The sequence below is a fragment of the Corvus kubaryi genome, unplaced genomic scaffold (genome assembly GCF_017639235.1).
Source record: "Corvus kubaryi isolate FWS band 111438036 unplaced genomic scaffold, C.kubaryi_AGA036_p1.0 split3-73, whole genome shotgun sequence".
In the NCBI taxonomy this organism is placed as follows: Eukaryota; Metazoa; Chordata; class Aves; order Passeriformes; family Corvidae; genus Corvus; species Corvus kubaryi.
In genome coordinates, this window is record NW_024582091.1 from 5,817,764 (window position 1) to 5,831,143 (window position 13,380).

At 37.0% G+C, this 13,380-nt stretch overlaps 1 protein-coding gene across 2 annotated transcripts in view; it reads left to right on the plus strand.

Moving 5' to 3' along the window:
• PRIM2 (DNA primase subunit 2) overlaps positions 1–13,380 on the plus strand; it is a 103,760-nt gene that overhangs the window by 22,183 nt on the left and 68,197 nt on the right. For both annotated transcript variants that reach the window (XM_042016956.1, XM_042016957.1), the window contains 2 exons: positions 9,055–9,150; positions 10,001–10,138. In XM_042016956.1, the coding sequence (XP_041872890.1) occupies positions 9,055–9,150; positions 10,001–10,138 (234 nt within the window). The remainder of the gene's footprint in view (positions 1–9,054; positions 9,151–10,000; positions 10,139–13,380) is intronic.

Sequence of the window (13,380 nt, forward strand, 5' to 3'; positions counted from 1 at the left end):
AAGGGACAGTACTCCCCTCATCCAGATAAATATGGAAGCTTTTTATGTATGGCATGTAATTTTCAGCACTCATGGCCTATTAAATAATCCAGGTGCAAAGTCAGTCACGTAGGGAGCATCGGAAGCCCTTAAGCAGCACTCAAGAGGAGTAAATGCTGACATTTAAGGTGACAGAGCCCATCAAAGATAATATGCAAACACAGGTGTGCAGTTGAGATTTGCATCAATTTAGGATATTAAAGTATTAAAATCTTACTATAAATGAGTAATTACATCAATGATGCCTGACAGTTTCTGGCAGTAAAAGGTGCTAACAGATTTAAAGATATTTAAAGGGAAATTTGTGAATATTTTAAATATTAAAGTCATTGAAGAAAATATTTTAATCTCAAAGTAAGTTGTTCAGTATATGAAGGAATTATATAAAATAAATGGTTTTACCGGTAAGTGATACTTGGGCTTCAACTACAAAGTTGCTCTTGACATGGTCAGAAATAGCTCCTTTGAAGCCCTTAATCTGAGTTTCAGCCTTTTGTCTGCTTTGCCTTGCATAATTTTAACTCTCCAAGACCTGCCACTTGTTCTTAGACATCAAATGGAAGATCTGTCCTTTCAGCATCTGCAGCTGTAGGTCTGTGATACGTCTTGTTTTGATTTGGAAGATATAATGAACTTATGGGTCCTTTCCACTTGGTTCTTCTGAAAACTTGCCACAAAACCTGTTCACCTTAACCAGTCACACTTTGTCTCTCCCTGGGGTTGGTCCTAGGGTCTCTTCTGCTCAGGTGGACCAAAATGTTCTGTGGTTGTGTTCAAAGTGCTGTGTGTGGTAGTTTTTTTTTTTTTTGTGGTTTTTTTTTGGTTTTGTTTTTGTTTTTGGTTTTTTTTTCCTTGAACACTTTCCAACAGCATTTTGAAGATGACAGTCGTTTCACTTGCCTTGTCTGTGAAAATGTCACAGCTCTGCTTGCAACGTTCCCTGCAACTCTATATTCAAGTCTCACAGCAGTGGTCATCATTCTGCTGCTTTACTTTCCTTTTAATCTTTTTAAACTAATGTCAAACCTAACATATTTCTTCTTGTTCTATCCACTAGTTGAGAAAGATAGGGCTTTTTTCCTGTTTTTTTGTTTGTTTTTCCCTTCTCTTTGTATTTGCCTTCTATCTGTCATCATGCTTTCTTGTTTCTTTTTTTAGCCTTTCTTTGTGTGGTGTTTTGTCATTTCTGTGAGTGCCCTTTGCCATTTTTACAGCCTTCAATTTTAGATCAGATTTTCTTCCCTGATCCCATTCTCTAGAGCTCTTACAGTGCCCTCAGCTTCATGGTATTTCAATATGTGATCTGCTCCTCTTTTAATATACAGGTTAGGAACTGAAGTATTAAATTTTAGTTTGATTGTAGAATTTGGCTTAAGTCATCCTTCTGTTTTGAGTTCAATTCTTCCATGCATGACTTTTCCAATGGGTTTTGAACCCCGGTTATAGAAGATTCAGTGGAACTGTTTGGAACTGTTTGGTCATTTGCATGTGAAAGTGTCTTTTGGTGACTTCAAGGGCATTTGACAGAATATGACACCTGTTTTTTTCTGTGCCCCTGAGGTCTGCTGCACTGTGATAAAGGCAGTGAAATCAGCTTAACACAGTTGGGTTTTTTTGACAGTCACAGGTGGATTGCTGCTTGTCTTGTGTTTTTTCCTAAGTACTACTGGATGCTTTGATTTGTTGCTGTACCTTTCCAGCAATCAAACTTACATACTGGAATATGGAGTGGAGTAGAATGCAAAATTTTATCCTAAATTTATTTTTTGGTGATATTGTGGTCATCATTTTGGCTGTTCTGGTTTCTTTATCTTCAGACTGTTTGTACCTCTTTGTTGCTTCCAGAAGAAATGAAAATTAATAGTTATTATCATGTCTTAATCTGTGGTGTAAGGGTGTTGTATAATTGGATTTATATTTCCTGCAATGCTTCTGTTCACTATTATCTTTCTGCATTGTGCAAAAGAAATAAACTTCTAAGCATGGTGTACTTAATCTTGAATACATCTGTGTTGCTGTTTCCACTCCACAGAGCAGAAAAAAAAGTCATGTTTAAATTGAACTTTCTTACCTCTGAATAGCCTCTTGAAATTTAAAAAATATTATGACCTTTTAAATAACTTCTAGTTTAGATGAGTTATTTTTTGGGTAACAGCCAGTTATTGCAGAATCAGATGTCCTAATTTTTAGGTGCTGTTATAAAGCACATTATTTTAATAAATGCTTTGGATCACAGTAATAGGGAAGGAATGGCAGATGGGAATAGTCAGCTGGGGGAGCTAAAGGTCTTTAGTGCATCTGCAGACATTCGAGCGAAAGGAATAAGAAGTGCAAAATAAAATGGAAAGAGCAAAATGCATTAGCGATGGAATTTTTTTCCACAGTAGCTCTTTGATGATGCAGTTGAAGTGCTTTTTTAGCTGCTTTAAGCACTAGAAATTAAACTTCTTTAATTTCCATTTTTATGATCAGAGTAGTCCTATGAGAGACTTTCTGATATCACTATTATGCTTTCTTCAAAAACATTTATCTTGGTAGTGGGGCAGTTGTAGAAATATTTGTAGTTCAGCTTCTTGAAAAATGCTTTATGACTGCCTTTATTTGGTACAGAAGATCCTAAAGTCAGATGTGGATTAATGAGAATGGGGACTAGTTTTTGTCCCTATTAAGGACAGATATGTTTGAAAGAATACTCAATATCATGTCTAGCCACTGAAGGGCTGTGACTATAATTATCTACTTTGGAACCAGATGTTTAAACCAGAATATTCTTCTGATACAGTTTATGGCTTTTCATTTCAGGGGCATCAAACAGTATTTCTTCCTTTCCCAAACAGGATGGGGAAAATGCTTAAAAGTAGAAACTGTCTGGAGTCTATATTACTGTGTGGAAACTTATGCCAAGCTAAGACAATAACTATGCAAGTAGGCTATGGTTTGCATTTGCTAAGGAAATGGTTCTGAATTGTATCTTACTTTTCTGCTACTTAGATCTTGTTTTTGTCCCTTTGCTTGAAAACTGGTGATGCTTGTCTTACAGGTGACAGCAAAGGTCATAAGTGATGCATGCCTAAGTGGGAAACGGGCCTTACTGCCAAAATAAGCTAAAAATGTGTATCCTGTCATTTAACTCCATGCTTCAAGTTGTAACAGGAACAAAATTGTATGTGGAAAGGTTTAGGAGTAGGGTGGTTTTTTAAGTGCTAGATTTTGTTAAGTAAGACACTGAAACGTGTACTATTAGTGCTTTAAAAAATGTAGTGAGTTACTCTCATCCAAAAGTAATTGGGTTGATTGCCAAGCAGCCTGGGTATTGTAGTGAGCTAATATTTTGAGGGACAGGTAGATGGGATGAGGTTTGATTAAAACATTTAAGCTTAAAATCAGTGGTAATATTCTCTCACACTTTTAAAATTTTTTTAAAAAAAAATTTCTTTTTTTTATGCACTGACAGGATGTATGGGTCTCTTTGTTTACTCTTCTCTAATGGATCCTTGAACTGTAAGCATGACTCTTAGTTATGGAGAAAACTGATGCATTTTGCTGCAGTAATTCTAGTTGCATGTATTTGTTTGCACATATGGTATCGGTGATATTCTATAAAACTGCAGAATTGAGTAATAGATGTGATTAAAGAATATATAGCTACTGGGGATGTCCTTTTTCACCTTCATAAACATAATGAACAACAGTTTGTAAATGATGCAAAATGCTAATTAAAAGTTTTAATTTGGCAATCATCTCAGTTTGATTAGAAACAGATGCTGATTATCTGCAGAAATCTAAATAGACCCTTAGAAGGTCTTTTTTATTGCTTAAAATTGACTTGTGGAACGAAGTCTAACTGCACCACAAAATGTACAGTTACTTATGCCCCTTTAGTGGACTGGGGCACTATGATTCTTACTAAATGGCTTTATGTGTTTCATCATTTGAGTTAAATAGGAACTTTACAGTCCACTGTAAGGCTGAATCCTTCTGTACTAGGTACTATGTATGTTCTTTCTGGTTTGAAGTACATTCTCTAACTGCTTTGAAAAAAGTTATGTGCTTTGAAATAAAATTGAAAAAAAGGCTGCAGTAAAGATATGATGAATAAAAATATTCTTCCTCTTAATCTAGCTGACAGCTACTAGACAACATTTGCTATACAGTCTGAATCCTGAGGCAGATGTTCTGCTGTAACTCTGGATTTCTAAAGTAAAATTAAAGTGGCAGCTGTGCCAAAATTGTAGTGGAAAATAGGCTCTTCAGCTTAAGGTAGAAGTGGGAAGGGGACCCACACTGCTTGTGTGATAATGTGCTATAGCACTCAGTAGCTGACCAGGTCATACTTGACTGCCATTTGTCTAAAGGCTTGGAAAGGGTGAAAAGCATAGAAAATCCTAACTTCATCCTAATAGATTTTCGGTTCTTAGCAGTTGGTAATTTTGGATTCTTGGAAGAAACTTAGTATAGACAACCATCAAGTGTCTCCTCTTTTTTCTATATATTCTCGATATTCTTTTGGGGAACGAGAAGAGAGAAAATTGAGAAATCAGTAGTGTATTTTTAAAAATGATACCCATATGTTGTCCAAGAAGAAAATATGTTCTTTGAATAATCAAGGTGTTAAGTTCTTTTGTCGTGGTTGAAGTTAATAATGTTCGTAAAATGAATTTATTTTTTACATAGCAGTGAATGCAGTAGCTTTGGAGATGTTTGTATTGATCCTTAATACAGCAGCATAAAAGCTGATAGGATGGTTTCTGCAGGATGTAATTACTCTGCAAGTAGAATTTACTAGCTGCCATTTTGGACATAAACTTCAGAAAATGGTCTGCCAACTTTGGAACACTCTTCCCTGCTAATCTTGGGATTCAGTCTAGAGAAACATTTGCTAACAAGTTTCTTTTTAATTCTACTTCTATACTTCTAGGTAATTCTGTAGTAATTGTTTTGTTCAGCTTTCCTTTTAATGGATATAGGGAAATTCTTGTCAGGAATGTAGGAGACTGAACCTGTCATTGAGTTTCTCTGTGATTATGGTAACCCTGAGTTAGCCAAATAGTGTGGAAGAAAACATAAAATGTTCTTTCTGTGCCCACTCTTGACTTAAGAAAAAGCCCAAACAATATTTCAATTCAGGGATAAGAATAGATAATAATTCCAAGTGCTGCCCTTTATATTTTTAGGTATGCCAGCAAGCTGAACTTGAGCTAAAATATAAACTTGTAGTACTATGGAAGATAAAATCTTGTTCTTAATTAATTTGTGCTTGGCCACAGTGAAATTGATAATCATCAGGTTTGTGAATGACAGATTTACAAGCCTCTGGAGTGTTTTCTTTAAGGCTCTTCATCCTTTTAATTGGTAGGAGAGCTGGGAATGGTGTCCTTTGCTAATCAAGCTAGTATTCATTAACTGGCTGATTACACTTCAAATTTATATTCTCAAATTTAATGGTATCTAGGTTAATTCTTTGGTATTCTAGTGCTAGCTTAGTTTGTAGTGTGATGTGTGACAATGGAGAAGATTGATTAGGAAATGATTGTTTTTTCTGCTTCATGCCTAAAGTTGCAATTTAGCAAAGTATTGATTGACACTGCCTGGTTTTGGGAAGGGTGTTGTGCCACTTGAGTACATGGTGCTCTGCGACTTACAGCAAATTTTAGGAAGTTCACTTTCTAAGGACACCAGTGGCATGTGCACATAAATACCTGAAGCTGAGTCTTGGAAAAGGAAAGGACTTGTGCATGGAGTTCTTCTTGCTCCTTACTGGGAGACTTAGAAATAGTGAAACTAGGTAGTTGCACATGTATAGCAGTATAATGTATGCATGCATCTTTATCTCTTCATTAAAACAGAGTAGGGATATCAAATTTATTTTGAAGTTTTTGGACTACCTCACTGACTGTGTTTGTTTAACCAAGCCCTGCATGTTAAATTATTCATATTTTAATCTAAATTTATGTGTCTTTGTGTTTCCAGGACAGTTTTGTGATTAAAAATCAATGAATAAACTGCACATAGGAAGCAAGAAAACCAGAAATAATGCAACTTGTCCTGAGTACTTGCTTTTTTCCCTTCCTCTTTTTTTCTATCTTTATTTTTCCTAAGTCTCAGAAACTTACAATGAACAGCTGAATTGTTTCAAGCTGTGCTACCTGACCCACTGTCACTGAAAAGGGAAGATCCTTTTCCTGGTGTTCTTTGCTTGTGCAAAGCAAAGTCTGACATGGTGATAAGCAGCTTACTAAACTGGCTACAAAAGAGCAAGACAAAACTAGTGAGTTGTTTTCTGTGAGGTGAGTTTAATCAGTTCTGTGTGGGAGGTCAGATGATCACCAGGTGAGACCCTCAGAAGAACTGTATGTTTTGTTTTGGTTTTTTAAAAATATTTTGGGCAACACAGTATTTTATCTGGTGAAGATCACTGAGTTCTGTCGGAAGTTAAGCAGCGTGTTTATCTTTCCAGTCTTGATTAGAATCCTAAAAGCTGTATTTAAGTGTATCTAATTTTTTAATGATTACTGGAATGCATTTTTGCAGGTGCTATTTTAAGATGAAATTGTTAAATATACAAACTGTAGTATTCTTATTTAAATAATTAAAAAACCCAAAAACAACAGTAAAAATAAGCTTTTCTAGCTTCTGTGAACCAAGAAAAATTGGGATACATCTTTCATGATGCTCTGAATGCAGAGGTTCAGGCATGGCCTAACTGAAAGCTGGAGTCTGACTTTAGACTATGAGGAGCATATTTCTTTGCATTGCATCTTCAGTCAATTTTATGTGAAAATGGTGAAATCAGTAATGCCGATGGAAGGTTATTTTTCATGTTTCAGTCTTTAGGGAAGCCAATTTTATTTTTGAATGCATTCTTGAGTAATTTCCCAGCTCTAGTTGGGGGCTAGGATTATTCTTGTTTCTTCTTCCTCTTTCTCTCTATTAGCTGAGAACATGAAGGCAATGTGAATTTAGTGTAAAGGCAAGGAGCAAAGTGTTTCTAGGGCTGCTGAATGTTTGCCTAACCTATAAGAGACTTGAGGCTCTAAGAAGTAAATTATTTTACAGCTTTATGTATTTTATTTATTTATATAATAAATAGTGGTTTGATTAATATTTGTTTATTTAAAAAATATATTATATATAATGCTATTGTGTATTTCCTCTCTCTTCGAAGCTACATTCTTCTGCCTTGCTGGCATCTTTATTATTTTTTAAGGCTGGTTTTCCTGAGAGAGTACTACAGATTACATCAAGATGCAGACGGGGTAACCATAAGCCTTCTCAACATTGCTGCCTTGGCCATTTTGTATGCATATATCAAATCACTGTTTTTCACTAAGCTACTCCTCCAACTTTGAAATTAAAGGGTCCTTCCTATGACTTCCAATGACTACGACTTGTTTTGTTTTCTTGGGTTTTTCAACTGGGAAGGCAAAAATCTTGTTTAAATGTCCATTTAACTGCATATCGGCATTGGTCAACAAATTAGATATTCTGTCCCATTCAGAGAAGAAAACTGCTTAAGCACATCCCTTCCCATGGAGAGAAAAGTCACTGGGTGACTTTATCTTGCATTTGGAGTCTGCTCATCTATTGCATTTGATGGCCTGGGACTGGTTCCTGATTAGTCTCTAAAAGCTACCTTGACTGCAATCTTATATCAGCTCACTGTAGGTATTGGAGCACACATCCAGTTTATGGAGAGCAGTGTCACACGTGTTATGCTTTGGTGACATTGCTGTCCATCTACATTTTGAGAAGGTATTCTGCGTTCCTTAACACTTTAATTCCTTTCACTCAGGGACTACTCCCATTACACTTCATCAAGAACGTGTTATGCAAATGCGTGCAGTTTTAGGTGCAGTAGTATAAGAAAGATAAAAAGTTACTAGAGAATGTTCAAAGGAGGGCTAGTGAGGGTGGTGAAAGGTCTGGAGGGGAAGCTATATGAGGAGCTGCTGAGGTCACTTGGTCTGTTCAGCCTGGAGAAGAGGAGGGGAGACCTCATTGCAGTTACAGCTTCCTCATGAGGGGAAGCAGAGGGGCAGACACTGATCTCCTCTCTGTGGTGACCAGTGACAAGACCTGAGGGAATGGCCTGAATCTGTGTTGGGGGCGTTTAGGTTGGATACCAGGAAAAGGTTTTTCACCCAGAGGATGGTTGGGCACTGGAACAGGCTCCCCAGGGCAGTGGTCACAGCACCAAGCCTGACAGAGCTCAAGAAGCGTTTGGACAATGCTCTCAGGCATGTGGCATCTCTTGGGGCTGTCCTGTGCAGGGCCAGGAGTTGGACTCCATGATCCTGATGGGTCCCTTCCAACGCAGCATATTCTGTGATTCTGTGATGTGAATTTATGTGTATGCACTATTTAAGATTTTTAATAGGAAATGTAACATTGTGTTTTTAAAATACTTCGAGTTGTTAAATTAGAGCATTGCTGCTTACTTGTTTCAAGAGCTGCAAAAGCACTAACACTTAGAGGACAATAAATATACCATTGTTCTCACTGCTTAGAAAAGTGAAGTTAAATTCCTGAATATAAGGTTGGATATAGTTTTGTTAAATCTGTATTAAATGTATTTAAAAATAAGCTGAAACTGGTTTTTTTTTTGTTAAAAATCTGACAAAGTTGTTTAAGTCCTTACTAACTGCCATTTAGTCATCTTGCTTTGTTTTAATGCGTATCTAGAGACAAGCAAGGATTGTCACAAGTTTTATTTTAGAGAGGTTGACTTCTAAAAAGTGTGTTTTACAGTTCTTGTTAATGCTTAAAATTATTGTAGTTTAAAATCTGCTCTTCTACTTCAGAGGGAAGGTTGCTTAACACTGTTGACCTCTAGTGTTTTGCTGGTTTCTGCGTGATTAATTATTAGTGATTGCTTGCTGAATATGTACTTCTTTTTCTGTTTTCAACTAAACCGATGATATTACAGGTTAAGTAATATTTTAACTCATGGTAATAAAATAAAAAAGCCTTATCCTAAAGTATTTCAACAGTTTTAAAACAAATTCTTAATTTTAGATTGATGAAGACCTGAAAAATGAATTGGCTGACGAGCTGTGTGCATCAACCCCTGGCTTTAATATGTCTAAAGTAAAAGAACAAATGTTCTATAAGGTAAGTAAAAATTGCTGAGTCCCACAGATCTGCATTCATTCTCTCTCAGTTAAATGCAGAGTTACTAATTTTAATTTTACCTAATACTAACAGTTAATCCAAGTATCTAAAAGACTAATGAGAGTTCCTCTACTTCATGTGAGTATAAAGGTGGAGGCAGGGACTGGGAAAATGAAGGAAGCTTCAAACTCCTAATAATGTCTTTTGTCCTCTTCTGCCATCCCTGACTTTTGCCACAAAAATGATCTTAAGTTTTAATATTTCCCACACAAATGACTTAATTTACCTGGCTGTCAGATTGTTCAGGATGGAGATATTCTCAAACATCTATTGCTGAAATTAGGTTTGGTCTGATTGTATTAGTCTAAAATTTATTTTGCAAGAGAGCAAGGGGAGAGAAGAAAATTTCTCATGTGGCCCACTATTTCTTTGGAGTAAATTTGGACAGGTTCCAGATCTGTTTACAAAACCTTTTGTATGTTGCTTACATGAATCAAGTATTTCAAGATGTCTGAAACAGAAGGCCAACAGAAACCCATTTTCAAATATTGAATCAGTAAGTGATGCAAAATCATACAATTGGGTCAGTAATCTGACACAAACTTTAAAGTAGCTTTTTGTGCCTAGTTGCATGACTTTTTGTAAGCAAGCAGTATTTTCCCACCAAAATAATGATCAGCTATTCCTAAGTCAACATTTAATTTCACAGTCTTTGAGTTTTGTCTGGAGACAGTGTTAAAAGGCAGAGAATGACTTAAAGCTTTACTGGCCCATCTTAAATCTTAGGGCTGTAAACATTGTTACTGCATTATTTTGCTATTCCACAATGTGGGTTTTTCTTCTTTCTCAGGTTGGACTTGCAGATGCTGTGGATTTATTTAGAGCCAGAAGAGTATTTATTAAAGATGGCTTTGCCTATGTGCCATTAAAGGAGATTGATGTGATTGTTTTGAATAATTATAGAACAAAATTGTCTAAAGCACTGGCGGTAAGTCAGATAAAGTCTGATTTTTACAACTCTTGTTGTACTGTTTGGTGATGCTCTTGGACAATTAGCCTTTTTGGTTTTTAAATTGATATGCTTCCATCTGGAGAATACCAGAAACCTTACTACAAGTACTGGCAGCACTAAAAAAGTTCACTGTGAGCTGAATGTACATTAATTTTAAGTGGTGTGCATTCTAAAGAAATTTGTGCTAGAGGATTTTAAAATTTGTTTCTCACAGAGATAGTAACGGCTCTTTCATTGAACATGTTACCCCTATGCACACAACTGTTTTTTCTACTCGTATCTATCTTTTCTCCCACAGCATTTTGCAACAGTTTTTTGTTGGAACGGGTAAAATAGTTGTGGGTTTTTTTCTCTTTTTTCTGTTAGTAAGAACTGAGATTAGCTCATTTGGTTAGGGCATGGTGCTAGTAATGTCAAGGTCATGAGTTCAATCTCTGTACAGGTCACCCGCTTAAGAGTTGGACTTGATGGTCCTTTTGGATCCCTTTTAACTCAGAATATTCTGTGAACTGAAATGAGGATAAGCCAGAAGATGTCACACAAAGCTAAAGTTTTTGTTGTATGAGTATGTGGGGTATCACATCTAGTTAGGACCTCGATGGCCAACACTGTATGTGAATGGCCTTTTGTTACTAATTCAGTGATCAACTCAGGAATTGCATTTTTACAGTATGAGACTCTTCACAGGGCTTAAAGGTGGGTGATCATGCCTAATGCATGAAATTTTAGTCCTAGAAAATGCAGCATTGAATCACATGAAGGCAGTTTGCATTGCTTTTTAAAAATATTTTCAAAGCCTTGTATTGTTATGTTACATTGATACCAAGGTAACCACAAACATTTAGTAAACAAACAATGGGAAGTAAAAATGCTTTCCTTTAACAAATTAGAAAATGAGCATACTGGAATCTTACCAATTTTGAATATAACTGGAATCTGTGGAATTGTTTAATATACAGTGGAAATTGTGACAGTCTAATGTGAACATTTCCATTAGAAGTCTTTAATACAACTGCAGCTAGAGATATCTGTATTTGAGTTGATGCATAATGTTCTTGCTGAAAGCTGATAACACTTGTGTAGGATTTAAAAAAAAAAGAATGTATTCTGCAGAAATGTGGCTAAATATGCAGATTATCTGCATCTATTCAAAATACTTTTGAGAAGCTTTGTGGACTTCTGGAATTTGTGTCTTTTGTGAATAGCTGAGAAGTCTGAAAAACAGTAAGAACTGCAATGAATAGTCGCTGACTCCTTAGTTCGAGCAGAAATCTGAGAACACACACACTATCTTACATATTATTCATTTCACCTGGATTACTTTCTTAAAGCCAATAGCTGCTTTATAGGAAAGAAGTGCTTCTTTATGTTGAACTTTGTAGTCATGGTTTAGAAATTTGAACACTCACGACCTAGGAAAACTATCTTCTACAGAACTGCTGTATGTTATTGCAGTGCTTCAGGTTTGCATTAGTCTTTTAGTATATAAGCTTTGTTTATTAAAGTTCACCATGTTTTCTAGGTAAGGAATAAAAGATTAGTGATTTCTCTCCTATGCCAAAGCTCCTAATTGAACTTGGGAACTTCGCGGGGGGGGGGGGGTGATTGCTAATTTAGTTTGACAAACTGTATTTAGTAAACTGTTTCAGCTAATTTTAGCCAGCCAGCACAGTGCACTGCTGAGAGATGCGAGGAATATTATTAATTTGAGTCTTTGGAAATAAAGGCCAAAGTTCCAGCATGTTTTACAGAGGTCAGTCTAATGTTAACTCTGTTACACCAGAGGCTTAACTGAAGTGTGGTACTTGGTAGCTGGCTACTTAGTGTAGTTTTCACTGAAACAAAACCATAAACATCAATTACATTTCAGTGAAACTGTAAGACTACAGTTCTAAAGAAAGGATTGTGTATATATAAATCCAGAGGATAATCTTAACAATTTCCTCAGCCATATCTGGACTGAAGAGGCAGAAGTTAGGACACAGTAGCACAATTCCAGTATTGTTTGTGAAAAGTAGTTGTAGAAATACTATTTGATCTGGGCCCAAGCTCTGCAAGTACAGCTGGTTTAGCTGTGCTTGTGTAGGACATGGATGCTGTTTTGCATCTGCTGCAAAGGACAACTCAGGCAACAGAAATGTGTTTCATTTTAGGCACTCTGGCAGTATAGAGGTCTTCATGACTTTGAACAGAAGTTGTGCATCATGGCCAGACTTAATTAAGAAGTAATAAAGCCTTGAACATCATCACATGTTTTGTTATTTAATTTGTCTCTTAGTGAATTACCACTTTGGTAAGCGTTACTTGTGTGTTCTTTTGGGAGTATGTTCTGGTGGTTTTGCAGCATCTGGCTATTTACACTCTTCTCAGCACTTTCTAGTGAACAGTCCTTGTATTAGAATTTGAGAATTAAAGACTGTAATGGTGCAATAATCTGAATGCTATTTCTAAAGAAGGGGTTTGTAAAATAAGGTTAAAAAATTGTATCTCCTGTTGGATATTTTCACTTCACTGGGTTAAAAATTGTCTGGATGGCCAGGCCCCAACTGTGGTGGTGAATGGGGTCATATCCAGTTGGTGTCTGGTCACTAGTGGTGCTCCCCAGGGCTCAGTATTGGGCCCAGTCCTGTTTAACATTGTTATTGGTGATCTAGATGAGGGAATTGAGTGTATTCTTAGTGAATTCATGAATGGCACCAAGTTGGATTGGAGTGTGATCTGCTGGAGTGTAGGAAGGCTCTGCAGAGGAATCTGGACAGGCTGGGTTGATGGGCAGAGATGGGTGGTCTGAGGTTTAACAAAGCCAACTGGCACATCCTATACCTGGGTCACAACAACCCCAGGCAGTGCCACAGTCGGGGGGCAGAGTGGCTGGAAAGCTGCCCTATGGAAAAGGACCTGGGGGTGCTGTTTGACAGCCAGCTGAACATGATCCAGTGTGTGTCCAGGTGGCCAAAAAGGTCAATGACATCCTGGCCTGGATCAGCAGTAGTGTGGCCAGCAGGACCAGGGCAGTGATTATCCTGTACTCAGCACTGGTGAGGCCACACCTCAAGTCCTGTGTCCAGTTCTGGGCCCCTCAATTCAAGAAGGACATTGAGGGGCTGGAGGGTGTCCAGAGAAGGGCAACAGAGCTGGTGAAGGGTCTGGAGCACAAGTCCTGTGAGGAATGGCTGAGGGAGCTGGGGTTGTTTAACTTGAAGAAAGGGAAGCTCAGG